The sequence below is a fragment of the Protomyctophum parallelum genome, assembly GCF_964188405.1.
Source record: "Protomyctophum parallelum genome assembly, chromosome: 16".
Classification (NCBI taxonomy): Eukaryota; Metazoa; Chordata; class Actinopteri; order Myctophiformes; family Myctophidae; genus Protomyctophum; species Protomyctophum parallelum.
In genome coordinates, this window is record NC_139711.1 from 4,836,465 (window position 1) to 4,862,222 (window position 25,758).

The 25,758-nt window shown below is 42.9% G+C and overlaps 2 protein-coding genes across 3 annotated transcripts in view; both read right to left on the minus strand.

Moving 5' to 3' along the window:
- Nucleotides 1–946: 946 nt before the first annotated feature.
- Nucleotides 947–25,758, minus strand: part of LOC310873283 (uncharacterized protein) — an 87,798-nt gene continuing 62,986 nt past the window's right edge. Inside the window, exons 21-24 of one of the 2 annotated variants that reach the window (XM_083785623.1) lie at nt 4,147–4,227; nt 2,496–2,793; nt 1,834–1,949; nt 947–1,598 (exon numbers count right to left, since the gene is read on the minus strand). In XM_083785623.1, the coding sequence (XP_083641749.1) occupies nt 1,557–1,598; nt 1,834–1,949; nt 2,496–2,793; nt 4,147–4,227 (537 nt within the window). In that variant the 3' untranslated portion in view covers nt 947–1,556. The remainder of the gene's footprint in view (nt 1,599–1,833; nt 1,950–2,495; nt 2,794–4,146; nt 4,228–25,758) is intronic. The other variant, XM_083785622.1, reaches the window with a different exon arrangement.
- Nucleotides 4,234–23,148, minus strand: LOC310873227 (uncharacterized protein; the record flags this gene model as incomplete). The annotated part of the gene is made up of 19 exons (XM_083785563.1): nt 22,789–23,148; nt 19,088–19,935; nt 18,586–18,647; nt 17,845–17,895; nt 15,269–15,372; nt 14,779–14,822; nt 14,303–14,416; nt 11,449–11,574; nt 10,820–11,005; nt 9,376–9,500; nt 8,751–9,126; nt 8,155–8,460; nt 7,612–7,720; nt 7,101–7,117; nt 6,542–6,664; nt 6,314–6,445; nt 5,332–5,460; nt 4,520–4,650; nt 4,234–4,426 (listed from the first exon to the last, which is right to left on the minus strand). Coding segments are annotated over exons 2-19 (2,982 nt in total), but the record flags the coding sequence as incomplete, so codon positions are not given.

The following is a 25,758-nucleotide window of genomic DNA, read 5'->3' on the forward strand; positions in this document are numbered from 1 at the left end:
ATCTTTAAAATCTGGGGCCTAACGCCTCCATGTCAAATATTCGTAGCCTTTAATGGAGTCAGCAGGCTTTAATACTTAGGTGTTGATGCTATATGCCCACCACAGGGCTCCGGTCAGAGAGCATGCGTTTAAAGGATGACACGGTGTTGCCATTTTATGTAAGCTTGACATGAAAGAATGATATTTCCTCAAGAACGCATTCAGATGTAAATGTTTGTCTGTGGAGGCTGCAGTCACCCCCTTTCTGAAACCAGCTCCTCGCCACTCGCCCTACACACTTGCCCTCGATATGCGCGTTCACGCGAGGCTGCGCCATATTAAGTGTCGTCCGAAACCAAGCAGCCTTGAGTGGAAGTGGCTAATAAAGCCCTCAAGAGCGAGTCTGTGCCGATCTAGACTCGATTGCCTTGTGCAGCCCTGCTTTCTGTCCGCATGGAAACCGCGACCTACAAATGGAAGTACCACTACAAATAAATGATAAATAAACTCCTAAACAATCTTCATCTGATGCAGAATAGACAACGCTCAACAAGGGCTCTTTATTTACCCCACTGTGAAAAACTATAAATGAAACCACACAAACAAAATAACTTTTAACACAATGATTTATAAACACCATGGATGTATATGTCATTTGACAGTCATGCTGTATTTCCTTTTTCCATATTAATGAAATCCACATGTCACACAAACATACACGATGCAATGCAATATAACTGTACAAACAAAATAACAGGTAACACAATTGCATGATGGTAACCATGGCAACGAATGGTGTCTGTTTCCTGTTTCTTCACAAGGAGGGTGAGTGTATCTCCAAACAGTTTTTTATACCCAGCACCCTAATCAAGGGAACTTGATTCAGCTGGAGGGGCACTTTCTGACGAGGGAACCTCCCGAGAGCACTTCAAATCAAGGGACTGGTTTCAGAAAGGGCCTCATAGTGCAGTTCTCAAGTGGGGTCCTCTTGCACTGAGAGTGCCCAAACAGAAGCCTCAACTAAAACAAACCGGGTCCTAAAGAATGACTAGAGGTTGCCCAAAATAGGCCTGCGCAAAATAAATGTAGCTATGGGGAATTGTCTACACTCCAGGATGACAATGCTCGCCCCACAGATCCTGGATCATCAGAGTACCTCCAGAATTTGGGAGTGGAGGGGATGGAACAGCCTGCCGTGAGTTCAGCCCTCGTGGGATCAGCTTGTATGTGTTCAAGTGACCACCAGAACCACGTTGGCCGACAAATCCTGGATTGTTTGGTGACCAGCACGAGGAGCTGGTGCCAAGTGTTGTGGCTCTGAGAGTGCAATCATCCAATCGTTTCTGTCTGACAGCAACGATTATGTCAACTACTTTATAGGTGAAATTTCACAAAATGGAATATCTTCGAAAGTTACAGCCAAACATGTCCAATATCAGAATGTCACGTTTAATTAAAAAAACAAGTCAAGGAAAAAGATGGTGACATACTGTCTGTTCTTCAAAACAAAATGAAGATAAAATTGGTACATGAACTAAACTAAAATCAAAACATGAAGAATTTAGTGTATATTAATACTACTCCGTCTTCTTCCCTTTCTTGTTCTTCTCCAAGTGTTTCTGAAAAACAAAGTCAATTAAACTCATTAAAGTGGACTATTTAACCAACCTACAGTTGGAACAATAATTTTGCTACATCAACTAGGAAAATGGAAAAACAAAGTCAATTAAACTCATTAAAGTGGACTATTTAACCAACCTACATTTGGAACAATAATTTTGCTACATCAACTAGGAAAATATGTGCATCTCAGGATCACGGTAAAAACGGAGTGGCTTCTTGTGACATCTTTACCTTCAACTTGTCATAATGAGTCTGGCTGCTGCAGTGTATCTTCTTGGCCGTTTCCTCATTGGAGTAAAATAGGAAACACAACCTGCAGTAATAACCCATCTTCACAAACTCCAAACCTAAAAACAGACAGTGTATCAATGTAAGGGCCAAATGACCACTAATGTCACATTTATGATTTATGTAACCTTGGGGTGGCGCTGTTGTTAACATAAGCGTAAAGTTCACGGGCATGGTGAGGGAGGATTGAACCGCAGGTACGTCAGCACATTCAAATACTGGGAGGCGAAATGTTTGTCTGACAATATCTGTTGCTGTCTATACTTCTACTCTATTCTGATTATACTTTTTGCTTCTGAAACCGCAGATCTGATGCTGTACCTGTGCTCACTGAATGGGAATAAAATGTCAACGCATGAAGAGCTTGCATGTGTGTATTATTGCTGCTGACACACACACACACACACAGTGAAGTGAACCAACAGTACAGCATTAGCATTAGCATTAGCATTAGCGCGTCAGCCAGGTCCAGCCACGGATCAATCCAAGAGAGATCCGTATGAGACGGAGGCTCTAATAATCAATATCAACTATACAGTACATAAACATACAGTTGAATTCATGTGTCGGCAGTAGAATGAGGTGATTCTCTAGTCTAGACTCACCAACAGGGTTGTTTTCATCATAGGGGTCAAGGGGCAACGAGGCTGGAGCTGGTTTGGTATGTACTGGTGTGGTGGCATCATTTTGAACTGGTGCAATAGCATCCACCTGTACTGGTGTGGCGACGTCGGTCTGTTCTGGTGTGGTGGCGTCAGCCGGTACTGGTGCTGTGGCATCAGTCTGTTCTGCTGTGGCGGCGTCAGTCTGTTCTGCTGTGGGTGTCTGGTTCTCCCCAGAATCCATACTGTGGTTCTGTTGACTCAGACTGGTAGGGACCTCTTCCTCCTCCTGTTTCACCACCTGCAAAACAAACAAACAAACATCCATCCACCAATCAGTTCAGTACCAGATATACTTATTGTCCCACGGGGGGAAACATTTGTCTTGGGCAAAGTGCACTAGTACGTCAACATCTTTAAAACACACACTAGCAGCATTGTACAGACATTGCAGAGAGACAGACAACCCAGGCATAAGCCGTCTCCATAACAAGTAAACTGTAATACGTAAGTAGAATGCAATTTAGCAATCAAGAAAGTGCATGAATATGAAAATACCAAAGAGTATTCACAAGGTATAGTATCACAAGTGTGTCACATGATATAAATTTGAAGGGGGAAGGAGAGAAAGTTTGAAACGGTTGCTCTTGCAACAGCACACTCTGTAACGTCTACCAGAGGGCAACAACTCATACTCTGAAGATAAAATATGTGAAGGATCAGACAACACTATTTCTCAAAGATTGTCTGAAGAGATGAAGAATCATTCCTACCAATGACCTTCATGGCTGTTTTTTTTCCCATTTTAGATAGTCTTGATTTGAGCTGGACAGAGAGTGTCCCAAACCAAGCTGCCATGCCATATTTGATAATGCTACCTGGCACTGCGTCATAGAAGGTTGACATGACTCCCTTTGCTCACACCAAAAAACCTGAGCCTGCGGAGAAAGTGCAAGCGTTGTGCCAATTTGGCACACAGGTAATCCACGTGGACATTCCATTTGATCTGGTTGTCCATTTGGATCCCCAGGTACTTCTACGATACCCCATGACCACACTGGGTCATGGATGTACTAGTGTAGACACCTTTTGGATCGAAGATCATCTCTTTAGTTTTGGTGGTGTTTAACATTGGTGTTTCACACCAATCTTTGACACGAACCACTGTTCTGCTTGGGGAGAAGGTGCACAATACATCCAATGTTCTACAGCAGAGAATTGAGAGCTGCCCAGTGGAACCAGTGTTCTACTGGTGGGCTCTGAGCTGCTCCAAAAGGGCACCCGAGTGATGACGATTAATAAAGTGTTCATACACTCCTAGGTCAAAGCAAGGAGTACATTTATTTATATAAAAGACAGATTTCACTCAATATCTACCCGAACCGTATTCTCCCCCAGAAATCAGTTGAACTTATTTTCATGGTCTGTAGTTAATTATACTACAACGTACCTACCTACTGAATACGGTTTGCTTGACCACAAATGTAAAGAATGTTTCTGTAAAATGCCCAGCCCTAAGTGGTAGTATTAGAATTAGTCTTAATAGTAGTACTAGTAGGAGTACTGGTATTAGAGCTATTAGTACTAGAACTACCAGGAGAAGTACTACAGTGGTTCTTATTAGTAGCTTTCATACAGACATGTTTTTACTTACATCAGAGCCGAGTTGTTCCGAGTCGCTGTCAGGATTAGCATTGACCTCTTTCTGCTGTTCTGTGCTCTCCTCTTCTTTCACCTCCTCCTCCTCCTCCTCCTCCTCTCCCTTCATCTCCACCTCTGATTTCAGCTCTTCTTCCTGTCCTTTACCCTCATCCTCTTTTTTGTCTTCATCTGGTGTCTTCTCCTCCCTGCAGGGTTTCTTTGTTGGGGGTTCGTCAGTGTGTGCAGAGGACCTGGAACGGCTGTCTCTCTTTTCCCCTCTCTTTGCCTTGTGGCTTCAAGACAGACAATTTGTTCCGTCAGGATTTGTCACAATTCAACAGCATTTCATTCCCATTCCCAACCCACCACAGGTCATAACAACTCACCCATGTTTCAGCTGTTTGTACTTCCTGCTGACGTAGACCGTCAGTCGTTTGCCATGGAGTTTTGGTGGATTGGTTTTACACTTGTCGGCCATCTTCTCTGCAATTGCTGGATTTTCCATCTCTACAAAACACTAAACAAATAATATAAATGGTAAATGGTGCATTTATATAGCACCTTTATCCAAGGCGCTTTACGTAGATTGTGCATTACATTCACCCACACACATTCATACACCGATAGTGGCGGAAACGGGGACCGCATGTAATTCAGCATTAGTCCGGCATGTCGGACAAGTGCCTTCTCCCGTGCTTGCGGTTATGGTTAGGTTAGGGTTTGAGGTGGGTTGTCGTTTGTCGGACCAAGTCTGAACTACGTAATGCACCCCGTGGAAACCATGCAAGGCACCAACCAGCACATCAGGAGCAATTTCAGTGTCTTGCTCAAGGACACTTCGACGCCAACTCTGGGGGAGACTGGTTCGAACTGGCATCCTTGCAGTTATCATCCAGCCACTCGACCCCTGAGCCACCGCCGTATATAGCACATGATAATACCAGAGGCAACGACACCTACGATGTACTGTATGTGAAGGATTGGTGACATTCTTTCTTGCTGAGTGAGAAAGAGGCAGGGATTTTGACACTTGACAAAACACTAGATCATGAACGGTTCCATTTTTCATGAGAGAAAGTACAGGTTGAATCAATAGTTTGGCAAATGAGTATTGAAACAAATATTCAGATCTCACACACACACACACACACACACACACACACACACACACACACACACGAGTAGTTCAAAGACATACTTCTCTCTTGATTCTGTTGAGAAAATACTTCTTGACTTTTCCATAAGGTTCAGCAATCTTCAGAATGGTTTCATCTGTGTATTTTATGTCTGGAAGCTGACCCAGGTACACCACACGACTGGCACCGCACTGTAAAATAACCAAATGCAATAGAATACAGTATAAAACAGGTTTCAACAATAACAGACTAGAGAACAATTACAAATGATAACCCATTCCCCAATTGATGTACTTTTATTGGACAGTAATATTGTAAGACAGCTCATCACAAACTCTGCCTTCTTCCATCTGTGCAACGTAGCTAGAATCCGTCCAATCATTTCCCCCAGTTTTATTGAAACCATTGTTATGTTCACCGTGTCCGGCCTGTGATTTTAAAATACTGTGCTGTAATTTTTCTTCTCCTTATAACTGAAACTGAACTGAACAGCTGAGAGACAAACTGAAACTGAGAGAGAGACAAAGGACAGCTTATAGACAGTAAGAAGTCGTCAGGTCAGATGGGAGAGGGCAGTGTGTGGTGTATGCAAGCTGCTCCTTTATGCTTCTTGGAGGCTTTGCTCACTTATGGGTCAGTGCCATCTATGGGCCACCACTCACCAGAGCCAGTTACCTTTTTCTCCCGGCACTGGAATTAGTGTAGCTCATTTGAAACAAGAGGGTCCTCTACTCTCAAGGACACTCTAGAACTGGTCGGAGTGCACCGTCAGCAATAGTGCATAAGCCGTTCCAATGACTTCCAGACATGACTTTTCCAAATATGCACATGTGGCTGTTTTCACCAAAAAGACGCCTTTCTCTACTCCTCAATCCCTGACACCAAAGTGGTGACCCGTGAATGCTTTCCTGAGCCTTTGTCACATAGTGCCGTTTATCCATGTACAGTTGGACAGCTGAGACAGCTGAGACTGAGAGCAGACAGAGACAGAATATAGGATGTGGTTAGGTCAGGGGGGATTTAAAACAGATCAAAAGTACTTACCTGTATAGTTGGATAGGTCTGAGAATGACTGATCTTCACATGTTTATCACACACTGCAGCCTGAATGTTGCCTGCGTTGTAGAACTTAACCATGGCCTTGGCCTCCTCCTCCGTGCCAAACTGAATGTAAGCCTGGAGTCACAGTAGAAACAACAGCAATTGTAATGTAATTCAGATCTAAAATTTTGATCCTTACTATTGGTTGATTGTAATATTTTAGGCCTGTACCTCAGGCCGCAGGTCTAGAACCAGATGTTTGACCACCTTGCCAAAGGGTTTGGCCAGCCGCTGTATTTGATCCAGAAAACCGTAACCTTTCCTGAAGCCTCCAACGTTCACTACACGCATCCCCTGCAACAAGACACCACACCATAAACCACACACAAACACCATGGCAACAACAGACACGTTAAAATAAGACATACACCATGACATTTGACAATACAAACACCATGACAATGACAACACACAAACGTTAAAACAAGACACAAATGCCACAAGTGTAGTGGAGTATACTTAGTGTTAAATAGCTCCATATTCTCATAGCAATCATTGCTATAGTGTTTGTTCAATAGTAGGAGGGGTCTCCCTGCTGTAAGAACTGAGCTGCTAAATGGGTTCTCTCCTGATTGGATGAAATTGTTATCCTGACCTGAACATTTATTTTCTGTTAACTAAAGCACACACTGACACCACAGACAACAACATCACAAAAAACACTTTTAGAAACTGTGGCAACAGTCTCTAAATAAAAAACTCAAGAGACAGTGCTCAAACAGGTACATACCCCTTTTCTTGTGTTGTCTGTAGAGGACACACACACACACACACACACACACACACACACACACACACACACACACACACACACACACACACACACACACACACACACACACACACACACACACACACACACACACACACACACACACACACACACACACACACACACACACACACACACACACACACACACACAGGTTTTTTAAGTGCTAATACAAATCCACTGTAACTTTGCCTCTAGTGTACAGTCAACATACATGTATATGTTGTATTCTATCCCATTAGTTGACTACTACAGGAACGGTCCTATTCTACTCTGTAAGTCCAGAATCTCTGGAGTATCTACCACTGTGTCCAATTCTATTCTATTCTTTAAGTTACATGATCTACCAGATAATATAATATTGTTGTTTAGAATCAACAACAATATTCTATTATCTGGTAACAGTTAAATGTTGCAACTTGCAAGGTAGCATGGGAGGAACAGAGTTGAATGGAATCCAGTAAATTACCAATGTAGTCATCATCGGACAGGCTTTTGTTTTCCTCTACGTCGTCATCCATCAACTCATCCAGTGTCACAAAGTCATCCATGTTGTCTGGAAAGTCCTCCATGTCCTCCTGTTACAAAAACAGTAAGTAAGAGCAAGTAAAAAGATGCTGCCTTTCCTCTCCTATTACTTAACCCATTCTGACCGGGCACCCATTTTGGTGTCAGCATCATGTTATGCTTTAGCTATTTAATAATAGCAGATCTACAAGCTCATATCGCGCCACCGAGTGGCGCGATACGAGCTTGTAGGTCTGCTATTTTTGAAAAAATCGAAGAACGACTGACATTTTTTGAATCTGATCTCAGGTCAGAATGGGTTAGTCAGACCAGTGTGTGTCCAGTGGAAACCTCGTATGAATCTGATCTCAGGTCAGAATGGGTTAACTCTTTCCCCCCCCCCCCCCCAGGTACGTATATATATGGACGTCGACGCTAGGTGGCGTCATATCACAGGTCCGTATATATACGTACCCCAACGTATATACGAAAAGACAGGCAGTACCATGTCGTCAGGCATTTCTCCCTCGTTCATCTGGGAGTCTTCTGGGTTGGCGGACGTCTTGTCTCCACCGTCTATGCTCTCTGCCTTTTCTGACGGACCAGCCTCTGGCTCTGCCTCCTTCTCCTGTGCCTCATCTCCGTCCCCCTCCCCGTTTGTTGCTGTGGCGACAACAGGGTCACCATCAGGATGTTGCTGGGCTTCTTCAGGGGTTTGGAGTTCCACGTCTTGTTCCGTCTTCTCCTCCTCTTCACACTCCGGCTTTTCCTCTTCTCCTTGCTCTTCCTCTCCCTCCACCACACCAGAAACCTGACACATGATCAATTATAGTCAAAACAATTCTACGTAAAAACAGCATACTGTTTAAAGAGAATATATAGGTGGGACGATGTACGATTCCGTCCCTATCGGTACATAACTCGGACGGTGCCAGGTCGGCTGAAGGTGACTTCGCAAAGCTCTGCACAGCTCACCGAAGCTCGCCATGCGGTGCCTCTTGTGGCTCAAGTCACCTTCAAACGGCGTGCCTCCGTTGGTGAAAACGAGTGCACCTTTTCCAATCAGACTGGTTTTCCAATCATACTGTGACACACACACACCTCCTCATCTCCAGACTTGGTCTCCTCTTTATCAGCAGATGATTTGGTCTCCTCTCTCTTCTTCACATCCCTCTCTACAGATGACTTGGTCTCCTCTCTCTTCTTCACATCCCTCTCTACAGATGACTTGGTCTCCTCTCTCTTCTTCACATCCCTCTCTACAGATGACTTGGTCTCCTCTCTCTTCTTCACATCCCTCTCTACAGATGACTTGGTCTCCTCTCTCTTATTTTGCTCCCGTCTCCTGGAGCTAGATTTGGAGGACTTAGAAGAGGACCTGTTCCCAGGGGAGGACGACCTCCTGTTTCCAGGGGAGTTGTTGGAGGAGGTAAAAGTGTTCTTCCTCCCTCGGTTGTCTATGACTTTTTTGCCAGCACTTCGACAGAGAAAGAACAGCAACAAAAGTGTGAGCTGTACAAGCAGATTTTGAATGCATTATTATAACTATGTTTCTAACACATCATAGACATGGTATGCCTAGAAATGATTACCATAACATGCGCGTGCAGACTTCAGTGGTAGGGTATCATTTTATCTCCATAAAATGGTATCTCCATTTGAGTTGACACTTTCTTTTTCACATGCATTTTGACACTCCTGTGCTAGGGTATTACTAGGTACTTACTTTAGAGTTTTGTACTTGGTACAGATATTGAGTCTGATTGGTCGGCCGTTAATGGTGAGAGGGTTGAGGGTGTAGTATTTCACCAACATCTCTGCGTCTTCAGGAGAACCTAACTGAACAAATGCCTAGATAGAGAGAGAGAGAGAGAGAGAGAGAGAGAGAGAGAGAGAGACAGACAGACAGACAGACAGACAGACAGACAGACAGACAGACAGACAGACAGACAGACAGACAGACAGACAGACAGACAGACAGACAGACAGACAGACAGAGAGACCGCTTTAGAACATTCATAATTTCAACAACGCCAGCCTTTTCTGCCTTCGTCATCAGGACTAAAGCAACAAAACAGGAACTGGAAAAATAATTAAATCTTTGGTGCAATGAGTCTATTAAAACAGCAGATGGCACTGGTAAACGAGTTCCAGTCAGCAGGTGACATAAACAGTTGAAAAGAAACAAGTCAGCCGACTCTGGCAGAAAATATGGTTTTAATATGGTAGTTACCATTTAACTCATACAATATAATTGAACTCATGTCAAAAAGTTCACACCCACATCATTTAAACATATTCCAGTATTTCCATATAATAATAACAATTAGCTCTGCATTCCTTTGTGGCATTTGTCACTGTATATATCTGTATTCAGTATTTAAGTCCGACGTCATTTTGTAGTGCTACGTTACGTCTGGGTCCAAGTGGCACCAGCTCCCGTCCGCATCTCATTGTAAATTGAATATCTAAACGCGTGAATCTTTTTACAGTGACGTTATTTTTCAGAAAGGAAGCCATTGAGGGTTAAAATGGGTCTTAATGCTTCCAACTCGAGTGGAATTATGAATGTTTTGTACAAGTGTCCATGACAACAAAAATCTATGATGTGGAGACAATAAAGACTATTATTATCATTATTATTGAAGGTGGCAACAGTCCATTTGATCTGTAAAATATTTCTGGGGTATATTTAGAATGTGTGCAGGCTTGAGTATGTTGAATCTAGTTTGTATTATGAGGATTTATTTGACACAATAAAATAAAATGGCGATAGTATTCCATGTGGGACAGTCGGCCTGTCACTGTCAGATTTGGGAGAGCAGCGCAGCTTTGTTGTTGCGAGGAAAGCGGTAAAATTAGACTTTCGTGGTTGTTTTCGTCTCAGATTTAGTTCGACGGAGCGTCACAGTATAACTCCATGGGGACACAAAAGCGACACAAAAGTAGGACCCCGAAGTGTCTCAGGAGGGGGCGCTCACGTCACAGCTAAAATACTGAATACCGGTAGTTAGTTTTTTAACAAAGTATGTATAATGATTTTAATAACACAAAGACAATCAACACACACACAATAAAAGAAAACAGTTCAGACACATTTTGTAAACAAAAATAAAAATAAAATATTTTTGCAACTAGCAAAATACTATGTTCAAAAGAGAAACCTTTACCTCGTTGTTTAGTAAGAGGTGTTTCTCCACGGTTCCGAAATTCCCAGCGATGGTCAACAGCTCCATCTTCTTGTCCTCCTCTCTGGGCACGTTGGAGAAAAACACCACCTGACTGCCACTGCCGGCACCTTTAATATGCTTCTCTCTGTGAGAGACCACCAGAGGCTTACCAGTATGACCATCTTTCTGTTGGGAGAAGGGGGAAAAAGTCTTAAAGTTAGATTGTTCCGTTTGAATATATTTACAAAAGGCACCTGGAGCTCTAATGCACAATTCTGCTTCACTACAGCCTCTAGAGTGCTTTAAAATTACATCTCTCTGTAAACTTGCAGCATTGCATGAAGGCCCTATTGTCATTTTGCGGCTGCCCCTGCTGACTAGTGATACTAGTTTGTAATGTTATTGAACAGATATTCGTGGAATTTAGACATTATGCACCAGTTGTTGTCAGTGTAGGAGTTTATTTAACCAATTAAGCCGTATATACTTAATTGCAGAACAAATAGCAAAAAAAAAGCTGATGCGTTGAGAGCTATATTTTTAAAACTCTAATTTTATGTTTGAACATTTCCTAACAACAGGGATGCCAGGGTTAACATGATTAACATAATGCTAATCAACATCAGTACCTCAATCGCCATCAGGTCCTTGGACAGGTAGAAATGTACTGGTTGGTTGCACATCGAAGCTCGGTTTTGCTGGTAGTACTGGACCATATCTTGTGCCTGCTGGTGGGTGTCCATCTCCAGAAAAGCCTAGGGGAAACACCACAAACATCATCACCACCACCACCTCCACTGGTGTCCTTCTTCAGGATTCAGGGACCCTTAGCAATAGCCTAATAAAGTTCGATTCCCGCTGGGGACGCTGTGGGCACTGGCGGCGTGTTCCCTCCTCCGCGTCATCAGTGCCCATACCCGAGGCGGGGGTTGGCGAAAGGGCCTTTCTGTGTGGAGTTTGCATGTTCTCCCCGTGTCCCCTAGGGTAGATACCCTCACAAAAACATGCCGTAATCCTGGTCTCTAAAACTACCTCCCCCTGGCCAGCCGGGGCGCCTGATGGAGGGGAAAGGAACTGGTCGGAATAACGTGTCCCTTCCACGCGCTACGTCCGGCCGGGGAAATTCCCATCTGTCAGGTGAAAAGAAGCAGGTTGGACTCCTCATGCATAGAAGGAGGCATGAGGTCAGTCCGCTGCCCCCCCAGGTTGGCAGAGGAAGTGTAGCGCCCAGGATTACATTAGATAATTGGCACTGGGTGAAAAGAAAACTGGGTTACAAAATCGTGGGATAAAAATTAAGAGTTTAAAAAAAAAGCAATAGCCTAATAAAAACTAGTAGTGCTCTAGCAGTAAGAGGGGAAATTCTCACCAACGAACGAAGGCATTTTAAGTATTTCATCACTTCAACAGAATTCTAAACATAAGCGCCATCGGGTAAAGCATTGGGGAACCTATGTCAATCATCCACTCAGCAGAGTTCTCTCCTCCAAACTGCAGGCAACAGATTCTGTCCCCGGCTGATTAAAAATAATACGATGTTTTCTATATCCCTGCTTCTCTCTCCCGTTCAGTCCTCATGAGTGTTAAGGCTTATTGTTGTAAGTAAAGTAAATCGTAATGGGGTGTATTCGCCGGTGGTTAGACGTACCAACAGTCATTAGTCCGACAACACCCGTCCTGCGAATTAAAAATCACCCGTGATTGACATGCTTTGCGGGTTAAAAATCACCCATGGCGCCCGCGTGCGTTTAGGGTTTTGGGTAAGGTGTCAGACTCATGTCTGTTGGTAAACAATATAACTTTTGGAGGACTTCATCTTTCTTGTTCTCCAGTGTCCACGTTGAGTAATTGGACAAAATCACATCGTTTGTTGTTACATTGACTGTGGCCAGGGTTTTATTCAGTCATTTGGGTCATTCAACGTGGCGCGTTTATTGTGACCGCAAAGATCTATTCAAATTCGAATAGACTGTCACTCCAGAAGAACACTTTCAGTTGTATTGCCAATATTGGCATTATTGGCAAATTCCGTAGTTCATCATAATTGTCTCCCAACGCTTTATTATAGTTTAATTTATCCGTATCTTATACTGTATTGCAATATAATTTGGGAAGCTGCTTCACAAACTTCATATGTTGCAAAAATGATTCTGTAGGATTGCCACATACAGCGATTGGTCTGCTCATTCTGCCCCTCTTTTCAAACAACTTAATATTTTACCAATGTTTTATTTAAATAAATGCCAAACCTGCAACTTCATTTTCAAAGTATTGTTCCAGGCAGATTAATTTCCTTTGCCCTGTAAAGCCTTCTTTCAGTTCAACAGTGATGTGCACCATTTCAATACAAGACAGGCAAATTAGTGATGCACCGAATATTCGTCTGCAGAAAGTATTTGGCAGAAAATGGCTAAAAAAGCATTTTCGGCCTATTCGGTTTCGGCCCGAATAGGCAGAACATATATCACAGAATAGTGTATGCAATTAATGCATTCAAAAGAGCTGAATAAATGTTTTATGGACGCATAATAGTGATTATGCGTGATGGTTTGCCATAACCATTTATGTTGCCATAAATCAGGTAGCTTTAAGGTACGGCCATGACAGCAATGGTAGGAAAGAATATTTGGATATTCGGTATTCGGGTTTTTTGGCCAACGGTTTCCTATATTCGGTTTCAGCCAAGAATTTCCCTTTCGGTGCACCCCTAAGGCAAATCATTTACATCTCCCAAAGTTCTGTACTGGTCTCTGTCAGTTCTCCATCAGATACAGGGAGGCCCAGCTATGGAACAGCTATACAGCATTCTCATCAAATTCTATAATTTCAAACACAAGCTTAGTTAGAACCTATTTAGTTGACCAGATCACTTAATATTTTTTTGTATTACCTCTTCTTTTCTCTAATCGTGTCTTACTGTAGACAAATTATTCCAATCATGTTCTCTCACACACAGATGACAATCAGGGTCAGCTGAGCTTTGACTGGCATGCATGGCTTCCATGCTCCTGCCTATAAAAGGTAACTCTGTTTTTAAAACAAAGATGGAAAACTTCATAAAAGTGTGACTAAATACAATCTAACCTTCTACATGTTTTACTATCAACAAATATGATTCAAAATAATCTTAAAATCAACAAATTGAACACCAATTGAATGAATATCCTTCTCTTCCTCGCCAATTACTGAATTGAATGAATATCCTTCTCTTCCTCGCCAATTACTGAATTGAGTACATGTATTTACTAGGAGGATTTCTTTTTGAAAATACTGGCAATAGTATTATTATGTTTGTAGAATGAAAATACAACTCTTCACACTGCTTTGTATTGCATCACCAACCGCAGACGAGTGGAACAAATCATACCGACCTGCTGGCTGCCTAAAATAGATATACAAATATATATAGAGTATATATACATTTTCAACTATTTCCGCAAAATAAATGGTTAACTTCTAGCTGCTATGGTCTCAGTGTTGTACCTTGTTCTTGAGAACCAGATTTTCTCTGAGCATTCCAAAGGGTTCTGCCAAGGCGAACAAGTTCTTGTTGCTCAGCGGTTTCCTGTCATATTTTGCAACCACAACTCTGCTTCTCTGAGGAACAGATAGATGTTACATATTAACCACATTTATCTGGTTTAACCAAAGGTAGGTGAAAGTACAGTAAAGTGCAGTACAGAGTACAGTAGAGAAGTCAGTATAGTTCAGTACATTAGAGATAGTAGAGGTGACAGTTCAGTATGGAGAAGAATAGAGAACAGTAGAGTGAAGCCCAAACCACACCAAAGGGTCAGGTTGGGACAAAACGGTTTAAGGTAGACCACACCAATGCAACTCAATGAGTTTGCATTGGTGTGGTTTACCTTAAAAAACGTTTAGACCCAAACCTTTGGTGTGGTTTGGGCTTAAAAAGGCAAATAAACAACTACTAAGTTACTAGATCATTAAAGAATTACCTTGACTTGTCCAGGGAGAGATCTGTTGTTTCCAGCGTTTCCACCTAACACAAGACATTCACATTAACATGTTTCTTCCAATTAGTTATTAGCCTACTGATATGTTGCCAATCTTGTGCTATTTATGCTGCGTGTATGTCTTTTATTTTATTCCGACACATTTATTTTTCTTTGCTCTCCCTCTTTTGCCCCCCTCCCCCTTTTCCTGGGGTATGGGGGCTGAGATCTAAAACAAATTCACACTGATTTACACCTGTAAACCGGTGATAAAACCTGTGCAATAAAATCGATTCTGATTCCTTGCTTGCAAACAGCTGGGATATATTAAACTGAAATCTTATTGGGCAGATATTAGCTGCGATAACACTTGAATATAGATTCAAATTCCTGTCAGTCAAAAGTCTAACATACTTAATATGATAATATAATGTGCACCTAAAGAATACATGACCTTTGGGACACATTCTTGGCCTGAGCCCATTTCTCTTACCCCAGCCAGAGCCCATGCGTCCCGATTGCTGTCCTCCCCCCATGGGAGCTTGTCCGAGCAGTCCAGGGGAGAGGTTTGGGGTGTTCGCCATACGAAGATTCCCACTGAGACAGAAGAAGAAGACATTAACCATCAGTGAGTCAGCAAATACTATTATCTAAGGTCAGATTCTCACCTAATACTTCGGTAGACTCAGATCCGTATGGGCGGGGATTTGGGATCCTTGCATATTTAATTGGCTGCGGTTTGCCTTCAAACTGTCATTCGCAGCAATTGGAAACGCAGCAGGGGGGACCTTTATCAATGTGTTCCATTCATAAACTAGAAAAAGTGCCCTTCCGGGCACAGGTCTCCACCAGGTTATCCACAGATCCGTGCAGTTAGAGGTAAAAACACTTTTCGGCCAGTTATAGCGCCACCTTGAGGCTGAGTTGAAATTGTTCATGTGGCATTTTGTCCTCGGCCTAGTGGGAATGTGGGTGCACAATTTCAGGGAAATCACGCGATGTGTTCATGATTTGCAGCATTTTGTTTGAAACTGAGCACTCTTGTGAACTTTGGAAGCCAATCTTAACCAATCAGGATGGAGTCTGCTAAATCTGAAAGACCCGTTTCGTTGAATGGCTCTAGAGAGACTGTGTACCAATTTGCGTGATGTTTGGACAAAATCTGTAGGTGTACTGTGCAAAAACTTGTTTTACACAAAGCGGCCTCCTGGTGGCGCTATAACAGGCCGTTCTGGAAAGTTTGGGGCAGAGGTTCATGGTTGGCATCCAGGGAGTGTGTGTGCAAAATATGGCATCGACCGGGTTAACGGTGGCCGAGATTAGCTGTTCACGGACACACGGACACACACACGGACACACGGACACACACACGGACGGACACGCGGACGGACGGAGTGCAAAACATACTCTCCCCACATGCCTTCGGCCTGGTGGAGACAACTATAGCCTACACAGTGAAATCTATGGTGATAAAATTACACTCATAACGTGCATGTGTCGTGCCGTCTGGGACCCCCCCCCCCCTCTCTCTCTACGCACGCAGCCGCCACACACTGTTCTTTTGGGCATGGAGGCACAGCGCTGCATGAGCGCACTGATATAACTCCCCAGTCCCACACAGTGACAGCACTCCATGTTTACGGCACGCACAGACAGACAGACAGAATATTATGTAGGCTATAATACACTGCAGTGTTTTTATGTGTTTTCTTAAGCAATTGATTAATGTACACGTCCTCATTTCGATCAGGGCTTCAGTCTCCTTATTCGACCACGTCTATCCACAGTAACGGGACATCTTTGCGCTGCGTAAAATATGCCTTCTCCGTCTCCAACTGTGTTCAGCTCCTCACCCGCCACATTGTTTGCTTCATTTCCTTTATTTACTGCGGATTGCATTCACACCTGCACCGAATCGTAGTCAAGTGCGATTGGAAGCGAAGCGAAACCCACGTTTTTGGGCGGAGTAAAATGCGGTTATTTGCTGCGCATTAGGATTCGAATGAGCCTTCACACCTGCCAAACGAAGCGCACTTTCTGACAATGCGCAGCAGGATTCGTTTTAATCGCAGCAAAGCTCTCTGGTATGAATGTGACCTAACACAACTATACCTGTATGTGCCCGTCGGCCACCGGCCTACTTGGGAACGATGCAACTTGGGAACCTAATAATGTCATAGCATCTGTCTGTCCCTTTTGTGCCCATACTGCAGTATGCAATACCTGTTGTCATACCACCCATTTTAACTGTCTGTCTGTGTCCCACATGGAGATCTCTGTATCTGTCTGTCTGCCTGTGTCTGAAGAGTGCAAACTGTGAAACGTGGACTGGTTAAGTAATCAATTGGCAAGTGTGGGGTTGCCATGGCAATCAATTGGCTGAGGCTGGAAATTGGGCTCATTAGGTCCAACAGTGCACAGCAACCGGAGTGGTTAAAAAAAAAGTAAAATAGCAAGGCAATGGTATAGCTACAGTATATCAAACACCTCAAGACGAGCCTACTCGTCAAAAGCACCCTGTGCATTGCGCAAAAGACAAGGTAGGAACTAACGCTTCCTGTTACTGGTTGTACATGTCCTGTAGAGCAGGAGTTCTCACGCTGTGGACCCCCAAAATACTTTGGCCATGTTTGATCTGATGAAGGTTCATCTTGGCATTTGCCTAGATGTGCTTTTAAAACTTTTCTTAGCCATGTATGTGACCACTGATCTGAATGTATTCATTTGATTAATAGTATTACTTTAGTCCTTTTAATTATTATTTTCCTTCTGATGTAGCACTAGATTTATTTATTTTTTAAGTAAAGTGCGTATAAAGTACAAATATATAATAATAATAATAATAATAATAATAATAATAAATATTATTATCTCAAGTGGTGACGATAAAAGTCAAACCTATATATTTTTAGTTATATACCGGTAATCGTATTTTGCCTAGATCCACCGACTTACCAACTAAGTTAGTAAAATCTTACATGGCAAATTAATTTAACTGGGATTTTCACCTCCAGAAAAGGAAAGAAAACTGCAACCAAGTGAATGCTTGCCATTGTTAATTATGTTCACCTTCTTGCTGGTGCCATGCCTGGGTCCATGCCTGGGTCCCAGTCAGGGTACCTAAAAAGAACAGCGCAAATTAATTTCAATATTATGTTGCAACACATGCTTAATTAAAATGACCAGAGTATGACTTTTACTTGGGCTCTGATTTATACTTAAAAAGGCAGGTTGTGTAGACATTAGAACAGTTCTATTTTTTTTTAATCGTCATATTGCACACCAAAAGCTTGTAGTGATGCAAATAGCATGCATCTGTAGTCTGTACTCGTTAAAGTAAGACTCATAACATGTCCCTGGGACCCATCAAAGACCACTCCTGGGTCCCGGGAACCATTACATTGACCAACCTATTTACATCACTGAATTAGTATGTAGATCTGCAATGCTTTTGAGGGGCGCTAGCACCTCCTATATATGCCCAGCTATGTGTTTGTGTGTACCCCATAGCGATGATTTGATTGAGGACGCCACAAGTTCCAGATTGGAATTGAGGATAAAAAGTGAGGACAGAAAAGTCAATGTGATGATGTATTGCACGGGTGTGATTTTTACTATAACAACATGCCCAAAATAGGGACGCCGGGTTATTAGTGGTCATTAGTGGTTACAGGTCTGTTCTTGACCAATATCACCATACAACATAGTACAAATAAATGTGTGAGTGCAACTATGGTTAATGACAATATACATCAGCTGTGTGTTTTGGAGACGAGCTCCTTGATGTCAGGGTGGAGGTGAATGACTTACATTTGAAGCAGTTGTCTGCGGTTCTCAGCATGGCGTAAACCACTAGTGTGTTGATTCCACTCCTGGCGGACACAAACAGAAGCTTGCTGAACAGCTTAACTTAAGAGGACTGAACCTTTGGATATCAACTAAATATGACTATTTACTTCACTATTCAATATACTTCAACTATTGTCTGTACATGTGCACGACATTTGGATGACCGATCCTTCTGAAACTACAAAGACTCCATTACATTATGAATAGTATTTGTTCTGTAAGTCTTTAGGAAATGTAAGACATACAGAATACAAAAAGATTATGAAAGACTAAAGACGAAGACAAAATAAGCCAATTAAAGATGGATCCAGTCAATAGAAAACATAACAGCAAGCATGTCTGTCATGGAGATGGTACATGAATGAGATCCATCCAGTGTAAGGACTGGAGCCAATGAACCAACATTTTATGCGTTAAATCCCACAGAAAGAGGAAAAGGGGATGAAGTTGGAGTTGTACTCACCATGTTGGAATGCACATCAAAGTCACAAAGAGAGCAGACATGAGGGAACATGGTGGGTGTGACTCCCAAGAAGTCCTGCACTTTTCCTTGGGATGGCGAACCCATCCTCCGCTGCATAAAGACGGAGTCGGAGGACGACGTCATCCCCATGCCGCCATAAGAATCACGGGAAAGCTCAGAGTATGCAGGCCTCTCCCTGGTGTTGTAGTCCAAGTCGTAGCTGTGGGCAGCCGATGAAGAGACACTTGACATCGAACCGTAGCCAAAGTCGGCTGCAGAGGAGGGTTGTGGAGCACGTTGTTGAGCCATGCCCATGGAGGGAACGCCGGCCATCCCCCCGCCCCCCTTCCGGCTCTTCAGCTGCATCAAGATGCCGGGCAGTGTCTCCACGCTGATGTCCTCCTCTGGGATCTGAGCCAGTGCATCCAGGTCAGCAGGAGAAAGACCCAAGCTGGCAAACAGCTTCATGGTGTTGCCAATATGGCTGCCACCGCCGCTACGCCGGGGCAGCTGGGAGCCACGGTCTTGGTTTTCACCCCCTCTCATTGCTCGGTTTTGGGGAGCAGAGCTGAAGTTCAAGGTCTCAGCAGCGGCCAGTAGGCCCCGCCCCACGGCAAAGCCCTTCTGGCCATCTCCTGGGTTCCTCTGGGACATGATGGCAAAGATGCTCGCTCTCTGGATTAAAAAACACTGATGACTCAAGTTCCAGAATAAATTGTTTTTGTTTTGTTTTTTGTATTACTTAAGGATTGAGTCTGGTAAGATTATTTTCTCTACAGTCAGGTTACATTTGAAAAGTGGGAAAACAGAGTATCTCCTCTTGTTCTTCAGGGAATGCTTGATCTCAGCTGAAACACAACCAGGAAGGGAATCTTGAGATAGCCTCCATCTCTCCGCCAAGACCACAGAAGCAACAGAGCAACAGCACTGTGATCCACAGGCCACATTTACAACAAATGGGGAAAAATAAGCACAATTCAAAATAGATATGCTTCACCTAAGCACTGAAAAGAAGGGTAGAATGGAGGAGGTAACAGAGAGAGGCGTGTGCAATTAAGATTCAGAACTGACCTCAGACACAGAGGGCGAAGAATAGTTACATAATGAGTATAAGACACTGATATGACAAGGAAGCTGGTGGGTCTTAAATGGGACCATCTCCTTTAGCAAGGAACAATATTTGAAATCAGAAGTCACATATGTGGCTAAAACCTGGATAATCATTTGTCTGTCGCTTTGTCTGTGTGTGGAAAAAAGGTAGGCAGACAGGCGCCTTGATAAAGACGTGAAGAAAGCAAAATGTCCATTCAGGTCAGAAAGGCCTTGCCAAAAACAAGATGAACAGCGTGTTTGGTGAAAATCGCTGATCAATGGGATACTGGTGTTTTTAATATATATTGTGGTAAAACTATATGTATTTATATGTAAATAAATAAATATGGTAAACGTAGCCCCTTTCGGGACCTTCGGTTACCTTTTCTGAATTTTGGACGGCGGTATCCTAGCATAAGCCCTCAATGGGGCGTTGGGTTTTAGTGCTAATTTGCTTATTTCCATCGCTCAAAAATATATTTTTTGTATATATCCTCTCTTCATAATGTAAATAGTATCCCAAGTGGCACACTTTATTACTTATTTCGATGGAAATAAACGAATTAGCAATGAAACCCAATGCCCGATTGAGGGCTTATGGTAGGGGAAATAGCCAATAATGCACTTTTGCACAAAATAACACCTGGACCTCTTTGGTGGGGACGTAACTACAAAAAAAAGGTAAGAAAGCCTTCTAGTCCGAAATTCTCCTTTAAACACTGTACAGCTCTCAGTCATAGACTCTCAGTATAAGCAACAACACAGCAGTGTAATAATAGTAAACCGGCTTGCGCATGCGTGGTATACACCTGATCACAACTACCGTGGCTGCCAAGGCACATACAGAGCGAGCATTGGGTGAATGCTCTACATCCCTCTTATTTAGCTACAACAAATAACTGTATTCAAATTTGAACAGTCCACAGTGATACTTCAGTATTCAAGCTGCCTGTGTCATGAACAATGGTGGACCTGGGTGTCATGATTGTCATCACTCCTGTATCTGAGCCAACTGAATGGGTGTCAGCCATGGTGGCGACAAACAAGAAGCAGACAAAAGGAATATGGATCTGCATTGACCCCAGGGATCTAAACAGGGCTTTAAAGCACCCCCACCATCCAATGTGCACAGTTGAAGAGGTTGCAACAGTTTTCAGTTCTAGATGCAGTTCTGGACAGTAAGTCTTCCCTGCTAACCACATTTAGTATAACTTTTGCGAGCAAAGTATTCCAGCGCACAATGGAACAGATATTCGCAGGATACCCCTGTGCTATAGTCGTCGATGACATTATAGTGGGGGGCCGCACTGAAGCAGAGCATGACGCAAACCTAAAAAGAGTACTTTATTGTGCACGCAAAGTTCCGGCTGACAGAGGTCACTTATGTCGGTCATGTGTTCACCAACGAGGGCCTGAAAGCTGACCCTGAGAAGACCACAGCAATCACCAAAATGCCTGTTCCCGGAGACGTCACATCCCACTTCTTCCATATAGAATGGCCAAGGAATACTTGTAACTTTATAAAACGAGTTCCATTTATTAAACACTGTACAGCTGAGCAGCAGCTCTCAGTCATAGACTCTCAATATAAGCAACAACACAGCAGTATAATAATAAACAGCCATGCACTCGCACAACTTCCTTGAAAAACATGGAAGCGGCTGACTAAACAACCGATTTAAACGCTCGTTTAACCGTTTAACTTAGATTTTCTTGGCCACTCCGAAGTTTTAATGAGTTTAGCACGTTAGTGGCCCTTCACTTTTTGGGTGCAATGTGCAGAAAAGGGTAAGAAGCGTTCCTGGTTGAAACAATGCGCCGTTTCTGAACCGCAGTGGGAGGGGGCGTGGATGTGAACTCATCTCAGAGCTACAGAATGAGTAGCCCTCCAAGCAGAACCCAATGCTACTGAAGTTTCTGACATTTTTTGACGACCCACACAAAGCGACATCCAAATTTCAGAAAAGCTTTATGGAGGGTTCCGAGAGGGGCTACAGAATGAGTAGCCCTACAAGCAGAACCCAATGCTACTGAAGTTTCTGACATTTTTGACGACCCACACAAAGCGACATCCACATTTCAGAAAAGCTTTATGGAGGGTTCCGAGAGGGGCTACAGAATGAGCAGACTGAGGGAACGTATTGGGGGCGCTAATACAGAGCGAGCATTGGGTGAATGTTCTACAATTCCTAGCCCCTTTCGGGACCCTACATAAAGCTTTTCTGAAATTTTGATGAGTTCTGGGTCGAACAAAATGTCAGAAACTTCAGTACCATTGGGTTCTGCTTGGAGGGCTATACAATTCCTATGATGGAGAGTGGAATAACTTGCCCGTCCAAAATTCTGAAAAGGTAACCGAGGGTCCCGAAAGGGGATAATGGTGAACGCGACCTACAGTAAACATCTATCAAAACAAAGAGGATATGCCTATTGGCGTTTACGTAACCCAAGCCACCTAAACTCAACATTAACTCAAGAATTAATATGAAAATAAATGTTTCTTAGTGGAATACAAATATGAAGATACTAGTAGGCTGTCCCGAAATAACGAAACCACTACGGATGCTCATAGTACCATCCTATCTATCACAGCCTCAGTTTACACTTACCTTAAGTTTACGTTATGAGCTAATTACGTAGCTTATCTTAGCAGTAGCACGGTATGCGTTGCCAGGTTAGTGCACTTGACTAGATCGTAATAGTCTCCTCCGTGGTGTGGAAATAGCCTGGTGACGCGAGGTTAAGATTTAAGTAGGCTTTGCACTTTTATATTTCTTTGCAGGGGAACCTTTAACTCGACGCAAAAACAAAACAAAAAACGTTATTTTCAACTCGCTTCAATAACAGACAGGCCTGAACCGAAACGATCACAAAAAACGACTTCTTCTTTTGGGTTTATTCATTGGCGGTTGGCAAACATATTTGTGCATTACCGCCACCTACTGGATTCTTGGAGTATTTAAACTATATTCTTACTACTATTTACAAAACAACAAAAGCCCACCCAAAGTGTTCCCCTTCCATATCTTCTGTCCACTTCTATATCCCAGGCCCTGGGGCCTGAGACGGTGGTGCAAATTCATCCCTCAATCTTCTCCAGTAATATCATCCACGCCCAGGCAGGAATCTCCTGGCTGCCTCAAGCACCAGCTGTGGTATTTCCACAGCACAGTTTATGACCATTGCTGTATAGGTGTATGGTTCATCTGAACTGTTCACTTTTTCCTCTGGTGCATGTTGCACTGTTTCATTCTCATCCAACCTCTTCACAGCCTCAGCGTAGGACATTCTCTTTTCTTTCCTGATCTTATTCACATTAGTTTCTTTAACTCTTACTAATGGAATCATGGACGGGACGCATTCAGGTCATTCATCACGGGCTGCCAAGTCTCACCCCTTGGGAGTGAGAGTCACGCAATTTAACCCTTTACCACGCACCACAAACTAAGTCCCAAACCTCAATCTAGGGTGGGATGTCTGTATTCCTCTAAATCTATGTTAAAAAAGGCCAAATTTTAAGTCTCACTCTTGGCAGTCTCTTGAAACTTGGCAGGCCACCAGCCGCTCCGTCTGTGATTAATGGCTGCCACAATGCATGATGGATAATTTTAAATGGAATCCATCTTTAAAATAATGATACTATGTAAGGACTGTATAAGGACTGTATTAATACTGTATTAAATAATAATAAACAATAGCTTAGGATCGATAGCTTGAGAGCTAGAGTTAGAAAGAACTCCGGAGCACCGGAACTGAATAAATACTTATACTTTAGAAAGTAATCTAAGTACCATAAATACTCTTTACCAGAATAGAAGCAGAGGGCTTGTAACTTTACAGAAATGGATATAAAAACCATTTAGGCTATGATGAGTAAAAGTCAGAGTATAACAGAGTTAACCAATATACCTTAGAATGAATTGACGGACACAAGAAAGAGAACTCAGACAAGCAGAACTTAGAGGGAGGTTCGATCAGATATATTCACCATTGCTTCGGGAGAGAAGAAGACATGTCATCCGGACAGCGTTTCACAACGATCTCTCTCCATGTTCAAATTGAACAGGGTTGATATAGCATACCGTAATCAATACACCGAACAATGTGTTGAACAACAAGGTTAAAAAACATATTTGTTAACAAATGGACAGATAATGCAAGACGTCACGAATATTGCCCACAGGAACTATCTCACGGGGCAGAGATAGTCCGAACCTGCAATATCAGTTTAGTGGAACCGGGGGAGACAGGGCAGTTTACCAGTCTGTCAGAGCGAATACTAACTTTCAAGGGCAAAAACACAGAGGCTGGGTGTTATGGCCAACGAAAACAAAACAATTCTTATCTACCAACGCTGGCTAGGGAAGAGGGTTACTATCGAGACTCCGGCAGGGCCAGAACCATACTATTTTAACGTCAGTGGGACAGCCGGACATCAAATGTCAGTCACAGGGCAATTAGATTAAAAGGTCAAAAGGTCAAAAGGCCATTCACCCACAAACTAGACCAAATATATCTATCAACTCCATCGCATTTTGTGGGCGAATGGTCATGTGACCTTTGACAATATCAAATCCTCAGGGGAAACTTTTTACTTTAACAATGAATCAAACAGGAACAGAATGGCAACAGGAACAATGAAAAATAAAAAAAACACAATGATTTCAACTTTACTAGGCATAAAATCCTTATTTAGATGGTACTCGTGGGAAAGAGAAAGAATGGCTTTTCTCTCTTGATGATGATGATGATGATGAAGATATCTTCGGGGCCGGCAACCGACCCAGCAAACCGTTGCAGCCTCCTGGCCGGCGAGATGTGTCATTTGACCACATGAGTGTTCATTTTTGGAGCAGTTCTTCTGGCTCGCCATCAGCTCTTTGTCGGAACTGAATCTGCGAGAGTTCTTTTGGACAGTCAACCAGCTCTTAGTCGGAGCGGACTGCATGCCCTAGTTCTTCCGATTCTTCGCCCCTCCCCCCCCCCCTAATGACAGGTTCACAGATACATTCTCTGCAAACCGCCATGTGGGCGATACTGATATGGCGTCACATGGTTCAAGAGCTTGGAGAGGGGAAACGGGGTATTCCGATGGTGATATTATTCATGCGCTCGAGCGCGAGGTCGCAACAATGTCTTTGGGAGTCCCTTAGTACCATATAAAGGTCAAAATATAGAATCAAGTGATTCTGGGGAGATTAATGCCTAGTCCAATCAAACTCATGATGATAAAAACCAAAATAATAAAATGGAGAAGGAGATGTTCCTATCTTAACAATTTAGGGTGAAAGGGGTGGTTCTGGGATAATAGGTTATGTTATGGGGAAAATAAAGCTAACTGTTTACAGGGGGGATATTCCAATTTAGGGGAAATATGAATCCAATATGAAATTTAAAATAATCAAAATATGGTGAGGTGGGATAATGAATCATAATGGAATGAAATTTAGATTGTCCCAAAGATGGGATAAATCAGTTCAAATAATCTATGTAATGGGTTCTCAGATCTTATGATGAAATGGAATGGTTATAAGAGTAAATATTAAATCAAATCAAATCAAAATTACCTAATATTTATT